Source organism: Miniopterus schreibersii, assembly GCF_964146895.1.
Source record: "Miniopterus schreibersii genome assembly, chromosome: 18".
NCBI classification, from domain to species: domain Eukaryota; kingdom Metazoa; phylum Chordata; class Mammalia; order Chiroptera; family Miniopteridae; genus Miniopterus; species Miniopterus schreibersii.
The window spans coordinates 3,980,140-4,003,208 of record NC_138121.1 but is presented as its reverse complement, the minus strand read 5'-3'; the positions used below and the strand labels follow the sequence as shown (position 1 = coordinate 4,003,208).

Sequence of the window (23,069 nt, the reverse complement as noted above, 5' to 3'; positions counted from 1 at the left end):
ACCCCAAACAGACAGAGAGAAAGCTATTAACTAAAAGTTCAAAATTTTAATCCGAATTTGGACAAGTGCTGGGAAAACCAAATTTTGGCCATAGAAACCCCTCCCCGTGCAGGCCGCGGGCGAGGACCAGATCACGCCTCCGCGCGCCGGGGGTGGCTCGGGGTCTCGGCCGGCTCCCCAGGCCACGCCCTCGCGCTCCAATTGGCTGCCGCGGTGGAGCAGGGTCAGAAGCTGGACTGCAGCAGAGTGACTCGCAGAGGCCACGCCCCCTCGTCTGGGGTCAAGGACGGAGGGGCCGCCCCGGGCTCCCACGTGGGCTCCCAGGGGGCGGGGCCCGTGCCGCGTCCGCCCCCTCGGCGGGAGAGCCCGGTGGGGCGGGAATTGGCCGCAGGAGATCTTGGGGGCGAGGTCACCTGGGGCTTGGGGTTTGACGGGGGCCGCGGCACCGAGGGAAGAGCTTCTCCTCCGGAGTCCAAGTTTCCACCTGCAGAGCACGAGTGGGGACAGAGAATGGCAAAATTAGGGATCCGAGATTCCGGACCCCCAGGCCTTTCTTCTACTCTCAGCCCCAGGAGCCCTAGGTCCCCAGCCCCTCCTCACCTGTCATCATTCTGTGCCACTGCGACGCCTCATTGGCCAGAGCTTGAGAGAGGCTGAGGACTCGCTCCCGGTGACCTTCTGATGTAGGTATGTAAGGGGTGGTGTTCCTTGGACTAGAAAACAGATTTGGGGGAGAGGTGCAATTAGCCAGTATGGGGGAGTTGTAGTCCCTAGAATGTGTCTCTAAAGGACTTTAAACCTAGTGAGGCCCCGCATGTAACAAAGCCCATGTGCACTATGGAATTTGTCATCCAGTCATGGGTAAATGCCACCCCATTTCCAGATGGTTGGGCAGAGGTGTTTGATGTTTACCGGGTTTGCAGTTTGGGGACTGCTGTTCTCACTGGGGATCTAGGGCTTTCTGATGCCCCAGGAACTCATGCATCTCTAAAAGGTTCTGCAGCCTGCCCTTCAGTACTCAGAAGACGTAAATAACAACACTACTCCCCTTCCCTTTGGGAAATTGATTTCCCTGCTCCAGTCCCTTACCTGCTCCAGGACCCAGAGCTTCTGAGCCATTTCTGGGCTCCTGTGTGTCCTAGGACAGGCTGCAAAGAAAATGGGACATTAGTGTTCCTCACCTGGAAGCCCCCATGTTCTCATTATGAGGGTGAAATGAAGGAGGCTCAGAGAGGAGATGAAATTGCCCCCAGAGGCACTGACAATGTTTAACTTTCCATGTAAAGAACCTTCTTTTCCATATGGCTTAGATAAGACTCATGGAGGACCCCCCACCTTGTCTTCCCATGACAAAGCCAGGAACAGGCCTCCCAGATTCACTCTTGACCTCATACACAACTGAACTGTTGGTCCCCATAAACTAGCTAGACACAGAGATAAACATTTGGTGTTCAGCTGACTGAAATACCCCCTGATTACAGAATAATCCTACCATTAAAATCACCACACCTATGACTTGGCTAATTCCTTCCTAGAAAAGTAAGATGAAACCATCCTGGAGAGACTCTGATCTTGGATCTGGTGGGCTCTCCTCACTGCAATAGCATGAATAAAATTGAATTGATTTTTTTTTTTAATCCTTTGACAACATATAGTAACCAAAAAGAAAAACCAGGCTTCCTACCCAGGCCTGTGACCCCTGGTAAGGTGGGGATGTTGTACCTGCCCCACCCCAGTCCCCCACTGAGAAGGGGGCTGGGATGCTGACTCAGCACAGGTACAAGCTGGGTTCAATTCGGAAGCCCAGTTGTGGGTTTTACAGAGAGGGAAAATGGGGCTCAAACTAGGAGCCGAGGACCCACTACCACCCTACTGCGCCACTTCCACTCCCCTCACCCGTTGTTCCACATCAGGCTGGCATCTGGCTGGGGACAGTGTCCTCCCCAGACTGAGCAGCCGGGGAGAAGCTGGGCGAGGGAGAGGCCGTCCACACTCCTGGTTTCTACGTATTCTTTCCAACTGCTCCTGGGCACTCATCCGGGGCCGGGCCAGGGGGGCCTGGGGAGATGAGAAACGCCTCAAGACTCCACCTTGGCCCTCTTAGCCTCCAGCCTTACCCTTTCCAGTAAGTTCACCACCATATCTCAGAGGACTCTTTCTACACCCAGAGCTGATACTGTCCCTCCACTGCTCAAGCCCCCATGGTCCCCAAGCACCCTCGGGACCAAGGCCTTTGAGGTCCTGTGAGGCCTGGTCCCCACACACCTCTCTGGCCTCAACTCTATCAGCTGCCCTACTTGACCCTGAAAACCCAGCCTGACAAACACCCACACTTCCCTGGACCTATCCAGCTTCTTCACAGCAGTAGACAGGACTCCGGGATGCTTGTGATTAAAAAAATAATAAAAAATTTAAAACACTTAAAAAAATAAAAACAACAACAACAAAACTCTGAATCAACTTTGAAAACAACGGGAGGAATGGAGTTTACTGAGTAACTAAATTGTCATGAGGGTCAACTTGGGTTGGCCTTAGGACTTGATGAACTCTATCTTGCCCTCAAAACCAGAGGGAAGATGCACACAGAGAGAATGTCATGTGCCCATTGGAGTTACTCAGCCACAAGCCAAGGAACTACCAGACACTGGGAGACAGGCCCGGAGCTGATCCTTCCCTAGCGCCCTCGGAGGGATTACGGCCCGGCTGACACCTTGATCATGGACTTCAGCCTTAAGAACTTAAAATGCTTTAAGAACTTAAAATGCTAGAGGTCAATGATAAAGGGAAAGAGAAATTGTTCAGCAAAAGGAAACGGGTACTTAAAGGTTTGGGAAATTCCTGGCCTATTCATATTGCAAAAAAATCAGAAAGCATATTCTGGAAAGAACACCAAGGGTGTGGCTGGACAAGCCTTTTGCTGAGTGATTAGGCTCCAGTAAATGACCGCAGCAGGGACGTTGACAACTTGAACTGAAGGGGACGGAGATGGGACTCAATGAAGAAAGGCTGGGATGCTACAGGCAGGAAACGGGCCGAGAGAGCTATCTGGCTGAAAACGTGTTATCTCAGGAAAGGGGGCAGTTTGGACAGACACGCAGACGGAAGGAAGCCATGCGAAGATTGTGGTCATGCGGCCACAAGCCAAGGAAGGAAGCCTGGAACACATCCTTCCCTGGCGCCGGCAGAAGATGCATGGCCCTTGGGACACCTTGATTTCAGGCTTCTAGCCTGCAGATCTATAAGTCAATATATGTGTTGCTTAAGGAGGAAAAAAGAAAGAAAGAAAAAGAGGGAAGAGAACTCCTACCTGCAGTTTCCAACTAGAAAATCCTAAGAAACAGCTTGGATCCATCTGTTGCTTATTGTTGGGCCAATCGCTGTTTTACTCCGATTTGGCCAATCCTGAGTCGCATGCCCACCTGTTATATACAGTACCCTGTATATTGGCCCTATGTCATTTATTTCTGCACAGTGGACCAGACTACTGGCCCCAGAGCCTGTCAGGGCCAAATTCAAACTTTTATAGATTCACCTGTTTCCAATATAGCAGCCCAAATAGGCAGGTATTTTTAGCCGCTTAAAGCCTGCCTGTTTTCAATACTCCACGAAGCTGTACCCAACACCTGCTGGCCACAGGTAAGGTGGACCTGTAGCTTAAGACCCCTAAGCAACCCTAGCCTGTTTGGCTCAGTGCTTAGAGCGTCGGCCTGAAGACTGAAGGGTCCCAGGGCACAAACCTCAGTTGCAGGTTCAATGCCCCAGACAGAGGCAGCCAATCAATGCTCTTAGCAAATCACATTCTCTCTGATCTGGGGCCTTAGAACTCCCCTTACCCAGCTTTCTCCCCAAGAGTGGGGATCTGTGGCGGTCAGACAGAAGGGTTATAAGATGGGCCTGAGGGGCCACAGACTGCCTACCTTACTCCCTGGCTGTGGGGAAGGAGGGCAGCGACCGTCAGGGCTAGGAGCCTGGGAGATCCTTGAAGATCCAAGACCTGGAAGCACAGAACAGGACTTGGTGAGGACAGGGGATGCCCTGCGCATCCCGCCCAGCCCAGGATGCTCACCTGCGGGAGGGCTGGCAGGTTCTCTGTCGCCCCCAGGGGGCCGCCCCCAGTCAGCCTCTGGGGACCGGGGTGAGCTTAGTTCCAAGGACTCAGGCAGGCTCTGGAAGGGTTGGGGGAGAGGAATCATGATTATCATCATCATTATTTTTACCACTTTTTAAGCACTCAGCAACTGAGACACAGCACAGTAGGATAAGATAGAAAACCAGGAGCCAGGCGACCTGGTTGCAAATCTCGGCTCTGCCATTTATTAGCTGTGTGACCTTGGGCAAGTTACTTTACCTCTCTGGGCCACATTTCAACTTCTGATATGAGGATTGAATCCATAAATGCAAGGCCCTTAGAATAGTGCCTGACACATGGCAGAGCAATGGAAGTGGGAGGTTTTATCATAATAAGCTCAGAGAATGAGGTCAGTGACTGATGTCACAAAGAAAGCAGAGCTGGGATCTGGACCTGGGTCTCCTTGGGTGGTGGGGGCAGCTGGGTCCAGCACACCACCGGCTTATGATGACATAGAACAAATAAGGAAACAAAGGCTTCCAGAGCTTAGGATGCTTGTCTGAGGCTGGTAGCTGGTCAAGGGAGAGGGAAAGAGGTGAGTGGGTGATGAGCTTGGCCAAGGGCAGGTGGGACAGAAAGCTGTGGGGGGGGGGGAGTGAATCTCACCTCCCTCTCTGAAGACTCCTCGCCTTGGAGTGCGGGGGATGGGGAATCAGGCTCAGTGTTGGGGGACAGTTTCTGGTGGCCCCCCAGACCTGCCAGTGTGTCTTCCATCATCCACAGCTGCTGCTGAGCAGATGTTCTGTCCTGAGGGGAGGAAAGAAATATGATTCTCAAAGGTGGGAAAATGCAAGAGGGTTCAAGTTGATAGGTCACAGACAGGATCTAGGCCGCAGACAGAGTCTGAAGTCAGCTGGGCTGTATTTATGGAGTCATGAGTGGACTATATGTGTATATGAAGCCTATATTTGTGGATATCCATTTCCATATGGCTATCCCGTCCACCCTCCACCATTTATCACAAACACTGTCCTTTATTTTTAATTCTTTCTTGATTTTTAGAGAGAGAGAAACATCAATTTGAGAGAGAAAGATCAATCGGTTGCCTCCTGCACAACCTCTACCAGGAATCGTGCCCACAACTCAGACATGTGCCCTGACCGGGAATCAAGCTGGCAACCTTTAGGTGCACAGGACGACACCCAACCCACTGAGCCCCACCTGCAGGGCTCCATGGACTGCTTCTCAAGTGTTATAAGCTAACCTTGAATTCCTGTGGCAGACCCAATTTGGTTGTGATGTATCATTTTCCTCATATATTGCTGGAGGTGAGTAATATTTAACACAACAGGTGGGGGATCAGAGTTGAGGGGTGGATTTTAAAAAGCAGTGGGACGGTTTAGCATGAAGTCAGGACTTAAATCTGCGAGTACACATTTAATATTAGAAGGCAATGTTTTTAACTAAAGATATATGATTTTGGCTCTGGCTGGTGTGGCTCAGTTGGTTGGAGCATCGTCTCATGCACCGAAGAGTCACGGGTTTGATTCTGGGTCAGGGCACATGCCCAGGTTGTGGGATCCATCCCAAGTAGGGGGCATGCAGGAGGCAGCTGGTCAATGTTTCCCTCTAGCATCGATGTTTCTCTCTCTCCCTTCCCCTCTCTCTAAAATCAGTAAAAACACATCCTCAGGTGGGGGTTACAAAAAAATAAGATGTATGATTTTGAAATTCAATTGCTAGGCTTAGAATCAAGAGGTGGATCTGAGGCTAAGCAACAGGGCTTATACTTCAGGGCTTAAACTAGGTATTGGACTTAGAACTGGAAACTCCAGAGGATGAATTTAACAGCAAAAGTCAGGATGAACTCGCAGGATGGGGACAGGGCTGATGAGGGCAGTTTTGACGCAGAGGTTAGGGCTTCAAAATAAGAGGAGAGATTTAAAACCAGAGGGGAGAGTGGTTCTGAATCTGAAGGTAGGTCTTAAAGTGAAGAGCTTGGTTTTAACTATCATAAGGGGTTTAAAAGGAAAGGAAAGGGTAGAAGGGGAGGAGCTTGTGATAAAGTGGGAAATATTTCAATTCTGTGGGAGGAGCTTAAATGCACAAAGGGTTTTTCAGGTGGATTTGGAGTGGAGGGTGGGAATTGGGGGACAGGGACAGGGATGTACCTGGGGGGACCCAAGGTGCAGCAGGTACTCAAGGGTCTCTCTCAAGGTGACCAGCTCCTGCTCCAGCCCGCTATACATGTCCCAAACCCGCTCTCGCTCCTCGGGTCCCAGAAAGGGGAGACACAGGGTTAGCATGCCCGCCCAGTAGATCCTTCCCCACTCCACCTTTTCCCAGATGAGGAGGAAGGGAGGTCTGGGCCCTGGTGCCTGGGGGTACATGGACTACAATTCCCGAAGGCCTTTATGTTCCAACTACTGGGAACCCCAGAGTCTATATGAACCTGCCAGGCCAATGAACTGTTAGTGTAGAGAAATAACAGCTTTCTCTGGATCCTCAGGGGCACATCTAATGAATTCTTGGGACAGCCAAGCCCACAATCCCTACCCACCCCTGGGCAGCAGAAATCTCCTTGCCAATACCAACCATAATAATTATAGCCACTAACATTTACTAGGAACTTAATGTGTGTTAGGCACTGTTCTTAGGATGCATTTAATTCTTGTGACATAGGTACTATTAATGTTTCCATTTTACAGTTAATAATATTTATGGCTAACACTTAAATATTACTTATCACATGACAGGTACCTAAGTGTTAAATATTCATTCATTCACTCATTTACATATATGTATGAAATCTTCATAAGGACCCTATGCAGTAAATACTGTATCACCTCAAGTTTACCTAAGATGCATCTACAGCCCAGAGAGATTAAGTAACTTTTCTAAAGTCACACAGCTACTGTGAGAGGGAGTTCGGATTCAAAGCCAGGAATCCCATAGCAAAATCATCCTCTTAACCCTATAAATTAGGCTCTGCAGCTTCCTGGCTTTTCACCCTCTGGGACAGTCAAGATCACTGGTTTAAAATTTGGGGAGGGGGCAGTTCTCAAAAACTGCCTTCCCATGAGCTCTTGGGGTCAGGTCTCCTTCAGGAAGAACCTATAGAGTCATGGGGCCCCCAGGGAGGGCATGTCCCTTCCCAGATGCTCACCTGAGTCAGGTGACAAAGAGTGGCCCTCACACTGACCAGTCGGTCCTGCAGGAGGCGCTGGCGCCCCCAGGCCCTTGGGGGAGCCGCAGCCTCCCTGGTTGCTTGGCCCAGCTGCTGCCTGGTCAACTCCAGGGCTGCTTCAAGCTGCTCCTGCACCAAGAGGGAAAGTGGTTAACCTTCTGAAGCCACACCCGGCCCCAGGGAGAGAGAAGAGGGGCTGAGCATCAGGAAGGGCTGAGGGCAGGTGGGGAGGCTAGGTGCCCCTTCCCAGCCCAGAGCCCCGTGCCTTCTCCTCCTGTCTCTGGTCTATCTCCTCCTGCAGCCTCTTCAGGAGCCGGTCCTGCCCGCACAACTTGGTCAACAGAGTCTGAAAAAGGAGATCAGGAGCTATTTATGGACCAGATCTGGTTCTTCCCCCTGCCTTCCCCCACCCTCCTAGAATATTCTCTCTCCAACTCTGGGAACTCAGCAGGAGTTGGATGCAGGAGAACTTACATCTGTCTCCAAGCTTTGGTGGAAGGATGAATCCAGGGGAGGACCCGGCTGAGAAAAAGGGGAAAAGCTGGGGGTTACGGGGGCAGATAGGGCCTTATTGTAGCTCAGTGCTGAACCAGGCTGTCTGTACTGACAGACTCCCCCACCCCACCCCCTTATTAGTTTTGTCCCAACCTTTAGCAAACCTCAGGAGACCAAATGTCTACTTCTTGGCTTTAGGAAGATACAATGGGCTCTGTTACCAAATAGCTATAGCAAATATTATAATCAATGAAAAAAACTGAGACATTTCCTTTACAACAGAGAATAAAACAAGGATGCCCACTACCACTGTTACTGTTTAACACAGTATTAGAGATCTTGACCAATGATATAAGGAAACAAAAAGAGGTGTAAGAACAGGAAAGGGAGCCCGGTGGATGTGGCTCAGTGGTTGAGCATCGACCTATGAACCTAGAGGTCCCTGGTTCAATTCCCAGTCAGAGTGCATGCCGGGTTGAGGCCTCGATCCCCGTGGGGAGCATGCAGGAGGCAGCCGATGGATGTTTCTCTCTCTCACATCCATCTATCTCTATCTCCCTTCCCCTCTCTCTAAAAATCAATCAAAAAAACATATTTAAAAAATAGGAAAGGGAAAATAAAAAACCATCATTTACAGATAATATGCTCATCTACCCAGAAAAGCCAACAGAATCAAAGAGCAATTAGAACAAATAAGAGAATTCAGTAAGTATGTCACATGCAAACTGAAGCCACAAACATCAATAGCATATCTCTAGCCCTGGCAGGTATCTCAGTTGGTTAGAGCATCATCCCAATACGCCAACATTGCAAGTTTGATCCCGTCAGGGCACATACAAGAATCAAACAATGAATTCATGTTTCTTTCTCACACTCTCTCTCCTTTTCACTCTCTCTGAAAAGCAATGGAAAAAATATCTTTGGGTGAGGGTTAAAAAAAAAAAAATCTAGAAAATGATATGAATGAATAAAGAGATAGTTTACATATATTCTATCCAGTTTGCAGCACTGAGGAAACTAATGGACGCACCTACCCGAGGACATTGAAACATCCGGCCTTGTCTGGGCACACTAGTCCAGGAGGTGACATTCGGCATAGCAAAGAAAACGGGAGGGGCTCTGGCAGGTTGGAGTGCCCAGGATACTTACCAATAAAACTATAGAAGCCCGTGTCCCAGGAGACCTTGGGGGGAGCTGGATGTAAGTGGAGGAGCCAGAGGGGGCCTGGGAGGAATATCAAAAAAGAGATGTTGAGAAATTGGCATGTCTTAGCAACCAATATTAAAGTGGGTGTGTCTAGAACTGAAGTGCCATAGGAGACTCTTTGAGGTTCAAAACTGGGCCTCCAAAACGTCTTCAAGTACCTGTTCTCCAGCTACGTGTCACTGTGGGGACACAGAGGATGACAGTAAATAGACAAGCCTGGCCAAACAGCTCCAGGGGCCAATGGAAATTGCAGTCTATTCTCACTCGCACACTTGTGGTTAGCTGTGGATATTCTGGGCTACAATCCTATGATGCTCAGAGAGAACAGCAGGCGACCAGCTTGGAAAGATAAACTGGAGACACGAGGCAGTTGCGACCCACACTATTTCTCATGGCATTGTCTTGGAGAGTATCCTGGACTACAGTCCCCACAATGCTGAGGGTGTACCGGCCCTAGACCAGCCTAAAAAGACAGCCGTCTACTGATGGGAGATAGTCTACTCTCCCTCTCACATCTGAACCCCGTTGTGATTATGCAGAACTACAGTCCCCTTGATGCTCCGGGGACAACGGCCTAGAGACCAGCCTGGAAGGAGAGCCCCATGGCCCTAAGGGAGACCTAGTCCTCTGCCCCATCATCTCTCTACTCACCTGGGTCCTGGCCTCCTGACTCCAGGGCTGGGGACTCCTGGGGGGCCTTCCTCCCCCGGCCTCGGGTCTTCCGCGGGGAGTGGGAGGCCGGGAAAGGGTCTGGCGCTGGGGGCCCCAATCCAAGGGAGGGCGCACATCAATGCGATTCAGTGGGGTATGGGGTCTGGTAGGGGGTGCTGGGTCACCTGAGGAGGGAGGGAGTCTGCGTGCAGGAGCAGAACGGGGCCGCGGGAGGCTCAGAGGGGAGGGAGGGCGAGAGAGGGGTGCGAACAGGCTGTGGGGAGGAGAGAATCGGGGAACTGGGTCAACTAGAGCCCCTCACCCCACTACCTACCAAGTCAGCCTCAAAGAGTGTCTCCCTTTATTGTCTCCCTGTCCCTCTAAGAGCAGAACCCTCCTCTTGGCCAGATCCTTAGTAATTTCTCCCTTCTTGGCATCTCACCCCACAAGAACCCCAGCAGGTCAACTCAGGGAAGAAAGTGCTGAGCCACGCCCCTAGTCAGCCCGGACCCCGCCCTTCTCTTCGGCCACTCCCCCAATGCCGCTTTTCCCCTGAAGCTCAACAGAGTTTTCTCCTCCCAGACTCCCTCGTCCAACTCACTCGGGACTCCGCATCCTCCTCGGAATCCCGGGTCCAGACTGGAGGTCGGCGGTGGAACCGGGAGTGAGCAGCCCGGGGCGGCCGCGATCTCTGGATAGCCGAGCCACTTCCGGCGATTCTAAGGCGCGCCCCTCTTCCCCTTTGCTCACCTCCGGGGGACCCCCGGGGCCACCAGGGCCCTCCCCAGGCTGGGGACGTGCAGGCGACCTGGGTCTCCCACTAGCGAGTGGGCACAGAAAAAGACATCATTCCTTTGAACCTCCTAACAGCCCTTATTCTCAATTCACAGATAAAGGCACATGGACCTATACGGGGGGGGGGGGGGGGGGGAGTAGTGCGCTATAAACACTATAAAGCATTGTCCCCATTTTGCAGATGGGGAAACTAAGGCCCGAGTGTGGAAGTGACTTGTACAGGGCCACAAAGTCCATTCAAGTCACTGAACCCAATGCCCCAGATATGAATCTCCAGCCTGAAAACTGGGCCAAACCGGGACCGAGACAGTCTGAAGCCTTTTTGAAAAATCTGACGTTGTGGCCCCGCCGGTGTCGTTCCGTGTTGAGCGCCCACCCATGAGCCAGGCGGCTTCGCTTCGATTCGGGGTCAGGGCACATCCCCAGCAGGGGGCGTGCAGGAGGCAGCCCATAGATGATTCTCTCTCATCATTGATGTTCTCCCTCTGTCTCCCTCTCCCTCTCTTTGCAAGCAATTTAAAAAAATAAAAATAAAAATATTTAAAATCTGACATCGCGTGGCGGGCAACCTCAGGGTGTCGACTTCCGACGGAGCCAATCAGAGAATGTGGAATATTGATAAGGGGCTGTGAACAAAGTGGTGGGCGGAGCTTAGAGGAAAAGACTGCTGATTGGAAGAGCTGAATTTCTCCCAATGGTGGGGCCTGAAGGGCGGGGTCTCCTTGGCTAGAAGACTAGTGATTGGGTGTTCCGGAGGGTCGGAGGCGTGGCCCATAACTCACCAATCATCCCCCTCCGCGCGGGAGGCCCGACCCAGCGCGCGCAGCCAGCCGCGCAAGTCCTCCGGCGTGTCTGCGGCCAGGACGTAGGTCCTCATGCCCGGGTGCTCCGCCTGCGGGGGCAGAGCTGCAGCCCGACGCCCGAGCCCTCCAAACAGGAGGGCGCCGCCCCTCCTAGCCGAGGCCGTTTGTCTACAATAACGGACGCCCCGGTGCCAGCCCGCACCGCCCAGCGCCTCCGCGCCCACAGGAAGATGGAGGGACTCACGCTGAAGGTGAAGCGTCGCCCTCGGGGGGCTCCCGGCCCATCTGGCCTGATACTGTAGCTGGGGAGCAGAACGCTGCCCAGGACGCTCTCCTCACGGCTGTCTGCAAAGGAGGGGCTGGGGTCAGGGGTCACACAGAGATCTGAAGGCCCGGAGGCCAGACGACAGGGAGGGCGGGAGGGGCGCCCACCACCCGCTGCCCGCTGAAGCACTGACCCTTGTAATAGAAAAGGCAATGGCCAGAGAGGACGAACCAGCGGCGTTTCCAGAGCCGGAGCCCGGAGCTGTCCTGGGGAGAGAGTAGGGGGCAGAGGCATGAGTGCACCGGAGAGAAAAAAAGGAGATGGAGACAGTGACACTTAGGGACAAAGACCCAGAGACAGGAGAGGACAGAAACACGTTTGATGCATGCGATAGATTCAGATGGAGAACTGGAAGGCAATGTGGTTGAGAGGACATAAGATTCTGGACACAGTCAGACTTGAGTTAGACTCCCAGGTCCACCACTTTTTTTTTTTTTAATATATTTTTATTGACTTCAGAGAGAGGAAAGGAGAGGGAGAGAGAGAGACAGAAACATCAATGATGAGAGAGTCATTGATCGGCTGCAGCCCGCAACCCGGGTATATGCCCTGACCGGGAATAGAACCCTGATTGCTTGGATCCTAGGTCGAGGCTCAACCGCCGAGCCACGCCCGGCTGGGCAGGTCCACCACATTCAAACTGTGCCCTTAAACAAACAAATCATTTTCCCACTAGGACCTTCAGGTGTTTTCATCTGTCAACTGGAGATACGAGAAGATACCGGAAGGTTAGAACAGATACAGGCCACACGTGGGCTGAAGCTATATATATTTGATTGTTCTGCAGCCCGAGACACAGGCCAGGAAGGTGGCGCTGAGTTGTAACCCGAATGCCACATCTCCCCATCCCTTCCACCAGAACTACTCCATTACCAACCTTGTGCTCCTCTTCTCTTTGATCCCTTCCCACAGAAGCAGTAGAATCTTTTAAAATAAATCAGATCATGTGACTCCCCTGCTCAAAACAGAGCTTACTATCACACTTAGAATAAATCACAAATTCCTTACCCTAGTTTACTGGCTTACAGGGGATCTCAAACTTGGGCATGCATAGACTCACCAGGAGGGCTTGTTAAAACCTGATTCCTGGGTCCAGTCCCAAGGCAGTGGGTCTGGAGTAGGGCTTGACAACTCCCCTATCTAGCAAGTTCCCAGGTGATGCTGATGCTGCTAGTCTGGGACCACACTTTGAGAACCGCTGCCCTATCTGTCCCCTTGCCTTGTTCCAAACACGAAGCTTTGGCCTGCTGCAGAGCCTTTTGCTTTCAGATTCCCTCTGCCCCCCAGATCTTAGCATGATGGGCTCCTTCTTGTCATTCAGTTCTCAGCTCAAATGTCATCCCCTTGGAGACACATTCCACCATCCCTGACCAACAGACAAAGGTAGCTTTCATCCCTCAGCCACTTTAAATATATATATCTATGTATTTATTGATTTCAAAGAGAGGGAGGGAGAGGGAGAGAGAGAGAAACATCAATGATGAGAGTCACTGATCAGCTGCCTCCTGCACACCCCCTACTGGGCATGTGCCCTGACCAGGAATCCAACTGATACCTCCTGGTTCATAGGTCCATGTTCAACTGCTGAGCCATGCCGGCCGGGCCCTCAGCCACTTTTGAGAATATCCCCATGTTAGTTCTTCACAGCACTTCATTTCACAAATTCCTACAATCTGAAATCATTGATTTCACATATTTTCTTTATATATTATATACAACATGTAATATATTATTTCATTTCTTCCATTTACTTATATACTCATTTGTTATCCATCCTGGCCCTACCCCCTCTTGAATGGACTATAGATACTTGTCCTGTTTGCATGGTATATGACCCAGGGCCTGGCACATTGTAATGTCCAAGAAGTTGTCATTGAATGAATGAATGGATGAATGAGGCAGGGACAGAACAGGGGAGAAGCAGTGATAGCAAAAGCAAAACCAATGTGGAGACCTGGAAGGAGAGAGATAGTGGACAGCCAGGGACACAGCCTCTAGTGTCACTAGGAGGGTCTTTCCCCATCTCCCACTCACTCCACCTGCTTATGCAGCCAGCCTCTGATGTGCACTGGGAGGTTGGGATCCCTTCTGAGCGCATTGCCTCTCTTTCCGAAGGCGTGCACCTTGCTTACTGCTCGGGTGGGCTTCTGAGGAAACAAGGACAGAAGTGAACAGGGCCTCCAGATGGGCTTGGGGAGGCAGTGCAGTGGGATGCAGGCAGCCTCCCCACCTGGCTGCCCCTGGAAACCAGGTAAAGGAGGGAGCTGAGTGAGATTAGCGTGGGTGTGCATAGTGCAGAGCTGAGAGACACTTCACGTGTGGAGGGAGGTGTTCAGAGGCAAGGAAGAGGCTACTGGCCGAAGGGGAAGGAATTTTGGAATGAAGCGTCCGCTGCCAAGGAGAGGATGCCCTTGGCCACCAGAGCCAGAGATGTGGGACAACCTTTGAGATCTGAACTGAAAATATTGACTTGGAAGTCCCCATAATCAGAAGGCCTCCATGTTGAGTCCCTGGTGATGGGTCAGCCAGAATCAAAGAACACTTGAGTGCCAGGGAGAGACATCCCTTAGCAACCATGTCTGGGTAGAGGGGGGCTCCCAATCACTCCATCCCAATAGACAGAGTCCCTTTCCCATGCATACAGGGTCTCAGGCATCCATAACCACATTCCCACAGGATGCTCTTAGGGATGGTGCTGACCAAGGTCAGATCCGAATCTATGGATCCTGAACTTTCGAAATTGGACATGAATGAGGGAAATGGCAGGAAGAAAAGTAAACGATTTGAGATGCAGGTATCTTGGGCCTCGTGGCACCTTATTGTCAGAGAAAGGCCTTTCCTTGTTGAATTTCAGTACTGAGTAGATTGGATGGCTAGAGATTGGACAGGGAGTGCTCAGTCCTAATGAAGAGTAGCCAGTGCTTCTGAGTTCCTGGGGGTGGGGCTCATGGCTGGGAGTGGCCTTATCTTAGCAACCAGAGTCAATCCGGTTGTTACACTGGCTTTGAATCAGGAAAATACAAGGGGTGGGGACAGCTGGAAGTGCCTCTGAATTCCTAGCTGCAGCTAGTGGGCAATTTGGGACCTAACTAAGTCTGGCAGACCCCGTTGCTAAGGATCTTTGCTCTTAACAACCGGAGTCCCTGAGGTGGCACGGAACCCAGGGCTAGGAAACAGGGGGATGGGGCAGCCCAGAGCCCTCCCTCCTCCCGAGCCCCACCACGAAGCTCCCACCTTGGTGCTCAAGCTGCTGAGCGAGGAGATGGTAGAGGCGCTGCTGGCCAGGCTGAGGCTGCTCCGAGGCCTGCCCTCCTCCATCAAGGGCTTGGGAAGAGAAAGAAAGGGACTGTGTGTGTCTCTACAGCTGACCGGCCCGGGACAGTGCCGAGGTCAGGGACTCGCAGGTCGGGGGAGGCTGAGGAGAAAGAGCCTGTTGTTTGGGAACTGGGGGGCTGGGCGAGGCCCTGGCCTGGGACCGAATACAAGAGTGATGCCAAGAGAGGTGGGCGGCACTGGCAGCTGCGGGGAGGGGGCAGCTGTCTAGAGCCCAGGACAGAGAATAGGGGCTCCTTTATTCTTGCCCCCTGCACAATGGCCAAGAATTTGACCCTCTCTGTGCTTAGGGACCCCCCATTCCCTGCCTCTTTCCGGCTTCCTCCAGCTACTAGTCTCCCGCCCTCCCACACACACCCCAAAACATCCCCGCCAAGCCCTGGGGCGCCAGGAATGCGCACCCGAGGAGTCCCTTTCAGCCCAACCAGGGAACTTACCAGCTCTGGGGTCCCAAGGACAGGGGGCAAGAGGACTGTTGGGGCACCCAGCCACAGCCTCCCTCCGCCTGTCAGGTGCTGCCTCTCAGGCTTCAGTCTCACCTATCTGCTCACTCGCACTCTTTTGGTCTCTCTCTTATGGTCTCTCTTCCTCTCACACTCTCCCTTTCTTTCAGACTGTCTCTGTCTCCGGCTCACCTGCTGTCTCCCTCTCTAATCTCCGTCTCTCCCAGTCTCTCCCTCACTCATTTTCTCTCTCTCTCCCTCACACACACCCATATCACTTTCTCTCCCAAGCTTTCTGTTTCTGTCCAAATCTTTTCCTCTCTGACTTACAGTCTCTTCCTTAAGTCTCCCCCCCCACCCCTCTCTCTCTGGCTCTCTCGCTCTCTCCCTCTCTCCCTAGCCCTGTCTCTCTCTCCCTCACACTCAATCGCTTCCTCTTTCTCTCTGTGGCCCTCCACTTCTGCAGTTTCCTTCTCTCGGGGATTCTCCTTTTCACTTTCTCTCCCTCCCTCTCCCAGTTTCTTTCCCTCTGCTGGTCTTTCCCTCCCTCTGCCAGCCGCCCACGCTGCTGTCTCCCCTCCCAATCCCGGCTGACCCCGCCCATTTTGGCCTCCCCACCACAGCCTGACCCCTGGCTCAGCTGCCCCCACAGCTGAGGGGAGGAGCTGGGGCCCCCCCTGACTCCTGGGTCCCTGCTGAGATGGAGCCTGGAGAGCCAGGGTCCCATAAGAGCTGAGGCTGATGGTCCTAAATGTTTGGAGAGTAGAAGCTGGGCCTTGACTCCAGGGTCCCCTTGGGCTGGTTGGGGTTAGGAGCCTGAGTCACTGGCACCCTGAATGGAGATAGCTTGGATCTGGGAAGTGGTGGAGTTTCAGACCCCTGGGTATCTGGAAAGGTGTGAGCTAGGAGTCAGGACTCCTGAGCTGTGAATGGAGCCTGGGGTCAGGAAGTGTGGCTCTGTGTGGATGGGTCCAGATCCTCCAGGGAGGAGGGAGTGGCTCTGGATTCCTGGATTCTGGCTAGAGCAGGGTGAAATTGATAGGATCAGATTTCCACCTCAGATCCAGGTGAGAATTCTGCTCTAAGTTGAGGCTGACCCCCTCAGGAGGGAAACATGGTTCCTGGGCATATTTTGAGGAGCAAAATTATGGACCAGGTAGGGGGATCAGGCAGGGGAATTGCAACTGTGTCCCTGGGCCTGGAGCTTTTAGTAGGAGACCCCTGCTCCAATGAGGTTCAGTTCATGCCACCCAACCAGAATTTCAGTTTGTGTAATCAGAGCTCCTGGGTGATTTTGAAGTGGGTAAAATGCAGGCGTGGAGCCTTGTTGGTGCATGAAACCAGGGAGGGGTCTGAGCTTTTGGTTTCATATCTACTCACTAAATATTGCTTGATTACCTACTGTGCGCTAGGCACTGGGAAGAAAGCAGTGAGCAAAGCAAATGGCCTGCCTTTGGGGTACTTACATTCTTGTTTCCATTTGCAATAAATCTACACTCTGCTGTGACCATCTTGGGCAGATGACTTCATTCCCAAGCCTCAGTTTCCTCATCAGTGAAATAAAAACAATACTTGCCTACACCGGGGAGGAAGCCTGACAAACATGAAGGTGGGAGACTCTAGACTGGGGCTTGCTGGTTAAATTGGAGTAGTGTTACCGGGGAGATGAGGAGGACACCTCGGTTCTTGTCTTCTTGAGGGCAAGATTTCAATCAAGAGACAAAGTGTAGAAAAGAAAGCAAGAATTTATTGGCATTGGCAGCAGCAAAAATTTACTTAGGACAATGAAACAAGGAAGAGCACAGAAGCAGCAATAGGAAAGTCTAGGCTGGGCTGCTCTGGCGCACTGAGAAGTCAGAGAGAGAAGAGGACCTTGGAGACAGGTTCAGGGGGGAAGCCCAGGACCAGCTGCCGCTGCCCATTGCTCCCCTGATTGCAAGTCTCGTGGGGTCCCTTCAGAGGGGAGGAGATGGCGCTGGGGGTGGCGGGGAGGGCCTCTGTGGGCCCTTTGTCCAGAGTGTATTCATCCCTTTCTTGCTGGCGGGAAATCTTAGGGGAGGTCTCAGGGGCGGAGCAATAGGATATTCAGCAGTTTTACGCTGATGTACCAAAATGAAGTTTATTCTCTCCATTTTGTCCTTGGGTGGGGTTGGCAGATAGCACTAATTGGCTTTCTGTTGCCAGTCTCCCAGAGTAGGGTGGTTTAAGCTAGCTACCCTCCGGCGGTGGAGGAGAAAGGCAAAGCATTTACCCTGAAGTGTCCCTGGTTTAGGGAAGATAGGATTTACTAGGTGGCTGCAAACTGCCCTTTCGCGCGCTCCGTTTCCCTCTCCCACCCGTGGGGGAATTTTCCGAGCTTTTACTGCGCTGTAGGCGCAGGAAGCGGCCAACGGGGCTCAGGCGGCAACCTCGCCTCCGGAGGCCTGACAACGGTTGATAGACAGCTGGCTCCGCCCAGGGCGCGCCCACGCTCAGAACGCCGCCTGACGTCACAAAGCCCGGAATGCCCGCGAGAGCCCCAACCTTATTTTCCCTTCCTGTTTGTCAGGTTTCCGTTTGGAAGCTCCGCCTCTCCTGGGGCGTAAGCGAGTTGCGTCGCAGCGTTAGACTATAAAAGGCCTTGCCCTCGGCGTCAGCGCTCATTGGATTAGGTCGCAGCTCAGTTGTCCTTTTGGTGTGCCAGTCTGCTGGACCCGGGCCCTTTTGTCGCGACAGCGCTTGCAGCTACCGGTGGTCATCTGAGCACCGAGCCCGACGCCCGAGGGCGAGATGAAAGCGCCGGCCTCTCGAGCCCTCCGGATCTGCGATTGCTTGTGGCAGCCCCAGCCGGCCCTTTTGCCCCCGGGGTGAGGCGTAGCCCCCAGCCGGTAAGTGACGGATGGGAACGCTTGGGTCTCCTTGGGTTGGGGGCTAGGGATCAGACTTTTGGTCGTTAATGAGGAGGGAGCTTGGACTTCTGGGTAAGGAGACCGGAAAGTTCGGGGTCTGGACTCCTGGGTCCTGAGGAAGAGGGCCTGGGAGCCTGAATTACTGAGTCTGGGGAGGGGTGGGACCGGGACAGGCGCCAGGGCTCCGACTTAAGTAGAGGGGTTGGGAACTTGGAGTGCTGACCCTGACGGAGGAAAGGTCTAGGAGCCAGGCTCGGTCCCCAGTGAGGAACCATCGGGGTTGGGGGGGGAGTCAGATGTTTTTTTGTCTTAAAAAACAGAAATTTAGCCTCAGTTCTAGAGGCTAGAGGTCCGAAATCAAGGCATCAGCAGGCCCACGCTCCCTCTGAAGGCTCTAAGGCAGAATTCTTACTTGCCTCCTCCAAGTTCCTGGTGCTTGCTGTCAGCTCTTTGAATTCCTTGAATTTGGCCACCACCCCAATCTCTGCCTCCATCGTCAGGCGGCCATCTTCCCTCTGTGTGTGCCTCTGTGCCTTTTGTGGCCGTTTTGTTTTGTTTTTTTTAATCTTTATTGTTGAGAGTATTATAGAGGAGGAGAGGGGGCTGAATTTTTGAGTCTCCAAGGGAGGAGGGTGTTGGGGGCCTGATTTGTCAGTCCTCGGGAGGATGAAAAAAATCAAGGACTAGGACTTTATCCGCAGGGGAGCAAGTAGAGGACCTTTGTGCTCTCCCTACTTGGGACTGGGACCTGTGGGTCTGAGGGAAGATGGGGCTGGGGGACTTGGACTTTTGGGTCTCAGGAAGGAGAGAATATGGACCCCAGACTCCTTCGTTTTGAAATAAGAGAGAGGTAGAAACGAAGGGCCAGAGATGGGAGGGGCTGAGATCAGAAAGGAATGTTGGCAGGGACACTCATGTTGCTATTTGTATTAGTATTTCCGTTGCTGACTCAGGGTCATCTGATGCTATTTCCTAAATGGCTTCTTATCTCCTTTTTCCCAGCCCAGACAGATGGCCCCAAGCCAGGTACCCCATCAGTTCCCCTGGAGGGATGCCCACTCCTTCCTTCTGTCCCCACTGATGGGCTTTCTCAGCCGGGCATGGAGCCGGCTGCGGGGCCCAGGACCTCCAAAGCCCTGGCTGGTGGAAGCAGTGATGAGTGCAGATCAGGGAGAAGCTGGCCCAGAGGGAGAAATGAAGGCAGCTTTGGCCACCTACTATCCCCCCTGGGGCGGGCACCCTCGGGGGGAGCCTGGAGACAGTGGAACAGCCATGGAGGATGGACAGTCATCCTGGGGGACCTGCCCTGACCTAAAAGCCAACAGTTCTCTTCCTGAAGCCTGGGGCCTTTCAGACAAAAATGATGATGAGCAGGGTGGGAAAGAAGCAGCCAGCATCCCCATGTTGCTATTTGGTGGCCAGTCTGCTCCCTGGTCCCCCAGCCTTCCGAGAATCCTGCCAGATGCTCCTGGGGAGAAGGGATCTGAGGACGCAGGAGTTGCTGAAGATAAAGCCATCATGTTCTTCACTGTTCCTCCATCCCACTGGGAATGTTGTCCAGGGCTGGAGGGGGAGGGTGGAGAAGCTGTAAATCAAGTTCCCAGAACACCTGCTTCCCCCTCATCTCCAGGATCCAGGCCCAGAGCCTGGGTGTATTGCTCAGGGGAGGAAGAGGCTCAAGCCAAGGAGGAAGAAAGAACAGAGAAGAAAGAAACCAGGAAGACCTCCACTTCCCCTTCATCTGTAGGCTCCCACCCTGGCGTGTGGGAATGTTACTCAGGACAGGGCCCTGAGGAGGCGCATGGAGGTGCTGACCCAGAGCCACATGCCTCAGTTCTAGGCCCCAGGCCCCTGCTTGGGACCTGGCAGCACCAGCCCAATAAGATCCCAGTGGAAGATGAGGAAGAGGAGGGTGAAGACAGCGTGTCAGTGGAAGCTGAGGGTCCGTCTGCCACCACCTCCACAAGTGCTTTCATAAAGGCCTGGGTGTGTCTGCCAGGAGAGGACACAGAGGACTCCGATGAAGACAGTGATTGGGGAACAGCTGGGGAGGAGGGAGAAGCTGAGGGGCCCTCTGCCATCCCCCCTACAAATCCCTTCTTGAGGGCCTGGGTGCACCAACCAGGAGAGGACTCCGAGGAGGACAGTGATGATTCGGGAACAGCTGGGGAGGAGGGAGAAGCTGAGGGTCCCTCTGCCATCCCCCCCACAAGTGCGTTCTTGAGGGCCTGGGTGCACCAACCAGGAGAGGACTCCGAGGAGGACAGTGATGATTCGGGAACAGCTGGGGAGGAGGGAGAAGCTGAGGGTCCCTCTGCCATCCCCCCCACAAGTGCGTTCTTGAGGGCCTGGGTGCACCAACCAGGAGAGGACTCCGAGGAGGACAGTGATGATTCTGGAACAGCTGGGGAAGAGGGAGAAGCTGAGGGACCCTTTTCCTTCTCCCCGACAAGTGCCTTCTTGAGGTCCTGGGTGCACCGACCAGGAGAGGACTCCGAGGAGGACAGTGATGATTCGGGAACAGCTGGGGAGGAGGGAGAAGCTGAGGGACCCTCTGCCATACCCCCTACAAATGCCTTCTTGAGGGCCTGGGTGCACCGACCAGGAGAGGACTCCGAGGAGGAGGAGGAGGAGGATAGTGATGATTGGGGAACAGCTGGCTCGGGGGCAAGTTCTTCCCTTTGGGCCCAGAGTGCCTTCAGGGGCTGGACATACCCACCTGGGAAGGAGACAGAGGGAGGAGATGCTGCTGAGGAGTGGGGAGAAGCTGAGCCCTTCCGAGTGGCCATCTATTTACCAGGAGAGAAGCCACCACTTCCCTGGGCTCTTCCTCGGCTGCCCCTCCGACTGCAAAGGCGGCTCAAGTCTGCAGAAACCCCCACCCAGCATCTGGATCCTGAGACTCCCCAAAAGGCCAGAAAGGTGGGTGCTGAGGGCTCATATTTTCTTTTTTCTTTTTTTTAAACTGGGGACAGTAAAACAAGGAGGGGCTTGGGATAGAAGAAGAAACCAGAGAGAGCCTTGGCGGGGCTGCTTTGGTTGATTGGGAAGTCAGAGAAAAGGAGACCTTGGAGACAGGTTCAGGGGTTAGCCCAGAAGGAGCTGTAGCTGCCCAGTGCTCCCCTGATTGCAAGTTTCTTAGGGACTTTTAGAGTTTCGGAGATGCATGCCTAGGCGTGGGCATGCTCCCGGGAGGGAGAGCACACTTCAGATTCTTGAGTGTTAGGGAGAAGGGACTGCTGGGTCCCCTGTGTGTTACCGAGGGTTGCATGTGAATTCCGCTGGGTGAGCTGTGTTCATTGTAATGCAATCCTTTGCAAGAGGCTGGGCCCCTGGGAGGAGGAAGCCGAGAACCACCTCTACCTTCAGTGAGTCAGATGCAGAACGTTGGCGGGCAGGTGACTAGACAGATGCCAAGCATTTTTTGTAATTTTTGTTTGGTTCTCTCTCCACCTCCCCACTCCTGTGGCTGTGTGTGTCTTGTGTCTGTACGTCTTTGCCTCCCCATGTCTGTGCCGGTCTGTCTCCAGGTGCGCTTCTCTGAGAAGGTCTCCATCCATTTCCTCGTTGTCTGGGCTGGACCTGCCCAGGCTGCCCGCCGGGGCCCCTGGGAGCAGTTTGCCCGGGATCGAAGCAGATTTGCCCGCCGAATTGCCCAGGCTCAGGAGAAGCTAGGCCCCTGCCTCACCCCTGCAGCACGGGCCAGGGCCTGGGCACGCCTCGGGAACCCTCCCCCCGCTTCTCTGGCTGCTCCAGCTGCCACTACCCAGACCTTGCCCACATCCTCTGTGCAGGCCATGCCCTTGAGCCATGCTGTGGCTGCTCCCTCCCCACTTTACGTGTCTGTCTCTCCCTGCCTAGACCTCAGTGGGAGGCGTGGCTAGGACCCGGTGGGGTTTGTGTTACTATTTATTTATTTTTACCAGTTGGTTTAAGAAATAAAGTCTTTTGATTTGTACTGAGCAATGTCACCGTGTGTGTATATCTGAACTGACAGTATCTACTATTTCTGGGTCCTGGGGGTAGTTGGGAATAGCAAAGAGGAAAGTGCCTTAGTAAAGGATTAACTACATTTCCCATCATCTCTCAAATTTGTCTCTTCTCTTCTTGAGGCTTCTTTTGAACAAAAGGCTGGTGGGTTTTCTAGTTTTTCTTTGGCTTCCACCTAAATTTTATTAAGCTTGGGACATTTATTTTCCCAAGGGGGCTTGGAGCTAGACTCACTGATCTCTAAAAAAGGGTTAATCTCCACTTTTCTGTATCTTCCTGAAATATAAAGACTCATCCTCCTACTGGCCTTTACAAGGTGAGTTCCTCAAGGTTTTCAACAGCCTGATTTTGCATTTACAAGCCCTGTGGCCATTGACTCCATTTCCTTATCTGTAAAATATGGCTAACAGCTGCATATACCTTAAGGGATTATAAGGCCCCAAAGGAGTTCATGTTTAAAATAATGCTTGTCAATTAACACATTAGTGAGTATTATAATTACTCTCACCCATGCATGTCTTCAATCACCCATCCAAGTTTATGTCTCCAGCTTAGAATTTTCTTCTGACTTGATAAGATCTGTCCAGCCTCATACCCTGCCCCTCCTGCATTGGTTCCCTAGGCTCCTACCACTCTATCATTTTCCCAAACCAACCAAGTCCTCTTCCACCTTAAGACCTTAGTGTGAACTCTGCCTACTGTCTGATGTTCCAGTCCCTGACCCCTGGCTCAGCTAGTTCCTGGTGATTCTTCAGGTGTAATACAAAAACACTTTTTTTAGAGATGCCTTGCTCTGACCCAGCTGACTTGTGCCTCCATGTGCTTTTCTCCATAGCAGAGGGGTGCTTTGATTTTGTTGTTTAAGACCCATCTCCCATGATCCA

The 23,069-nt window shown here is 52.8% G+C and overlaps 2 protein-coding genes across 7 annotated transcripts; one reads left to right on the top strand and one right to left on the bottom strand.

The window, feature by feature from the left end:
* Window positions 1–28: 28 nt before the first annotated feature.
* On the bottom strand, window positions 29–15,839 carry PLEKHA4 (pleckstrin homology domain containing A4). 6 transcript variants are annotated; one of them, XM_081119442.1, is made up of 20 exons: window positions 15,302–15,839; window positions 14,766–14,855; window positions 13,571–13,678; window positions 11,665–11,737; window positions 11,451–11,551; window positions 11,186–11,295; window positions 10,210–10,428; window positions 9,609–9,882; window positions 8,901–8,975; window positions 7,731–7,778; window positions 7,522–7,602; window positions 7,236–7,385; window positions 6,241–6,339; window positions 4,736–4,876; window positions 4,067–4,166; window positions 3,918–3,994; window positions 1,897–2,058; window positions 1,090–1,148; window positions 601–713; window positions 29–484 (listed from the first exon to the last, which is right to left on the bottom strand). In XM_081119442.1, the coding sequence occupies exons 2-20, from the start codon at window positions 14,847–14,849 to the stop codon at window positions 225–227; spliced, it is 2,334 nt and encodes a 777-aa protein (XP_080975568.1). In that variant the 5' UTR covers window positions 14,850–14,855; window positions 15,302–15,839; the 3' UTR covers window positions 29–224. The 6 variants fall into 6 exon arrangements, with proteins under 6 accessions (XP_080975568.1, XP_080975569.1, XP_080975571.1 ...); XM_081119443.1 differs by having other exon boundaries at window positions 15,404–15,839; XM_081119445.1 differs by lacking the exon at window positions 1,897–2,058.
* Window positions 11,214–22,157, top strand: PPP1R15A (protein phosphatase 1 regulatory subunit 15A). Its single transcript, XM_081119448.1, has 4 exons — window positions 11,214–11,457; window positions 17,856–18,174; window positions 19,198–21,117; window positions 21,726–22,157. Exons 3-4 carry the CDS (start codon window positions 19,207–19,209, stop codon window positions 22,077–22,079), a joined length of 2,265 nt encoding a protein of 754 aa, XP_080975574.1. The 5' UTR covers window positions 11,214–11,457; window positions 17,856–18,174; window positions 19,198–19,206; the 3' UTR covers window positions 22,080–22,157.
* Window positions 22,158–23,069: the final 912 nt, after the last annotated feature.

Bases quoted from the DNA above. Each gene is read 5' to 3' on its own strand.
- PLEKHA4 (XM_081119442.1), bottom strand. From the start codon at position 14,849: ATGGAGGAGGGCAGGCCTCGGAGCAGCCTCAGCCTGGCCAGCAGCGCC. The intron at 4,167-4,735 runs GTGAGATTCACT...CAACCCTTCCAG, and splicing joins AGGAGTCTTCAGAGAGGGAG to AGCCTGCCTGAGTCCTTGGA. The intron at 3,995-4,066 runs GTGAGCATCCTG...CTGTGCTTCCAG, and splicing joins ACCTGCCAGCCCTCCCGCAG to GTCTTGGATCTTCAAGGATC.
- PPP1R15A (XM_081119448.1), top strand. From the start codon at position 19,207: ATGGCCCCAAGCCAGGTACCCCATCAGTTCCCCTGGAGGGATGCCCAC. The intron at 21,118-21,725 runs GTGGGTGCTGAG...GTCTGTCTCCAG, and splicing joins CTCCCCAAAAGGCCAGAAAG to GTGCGCTTCTCTGAGAAGGT.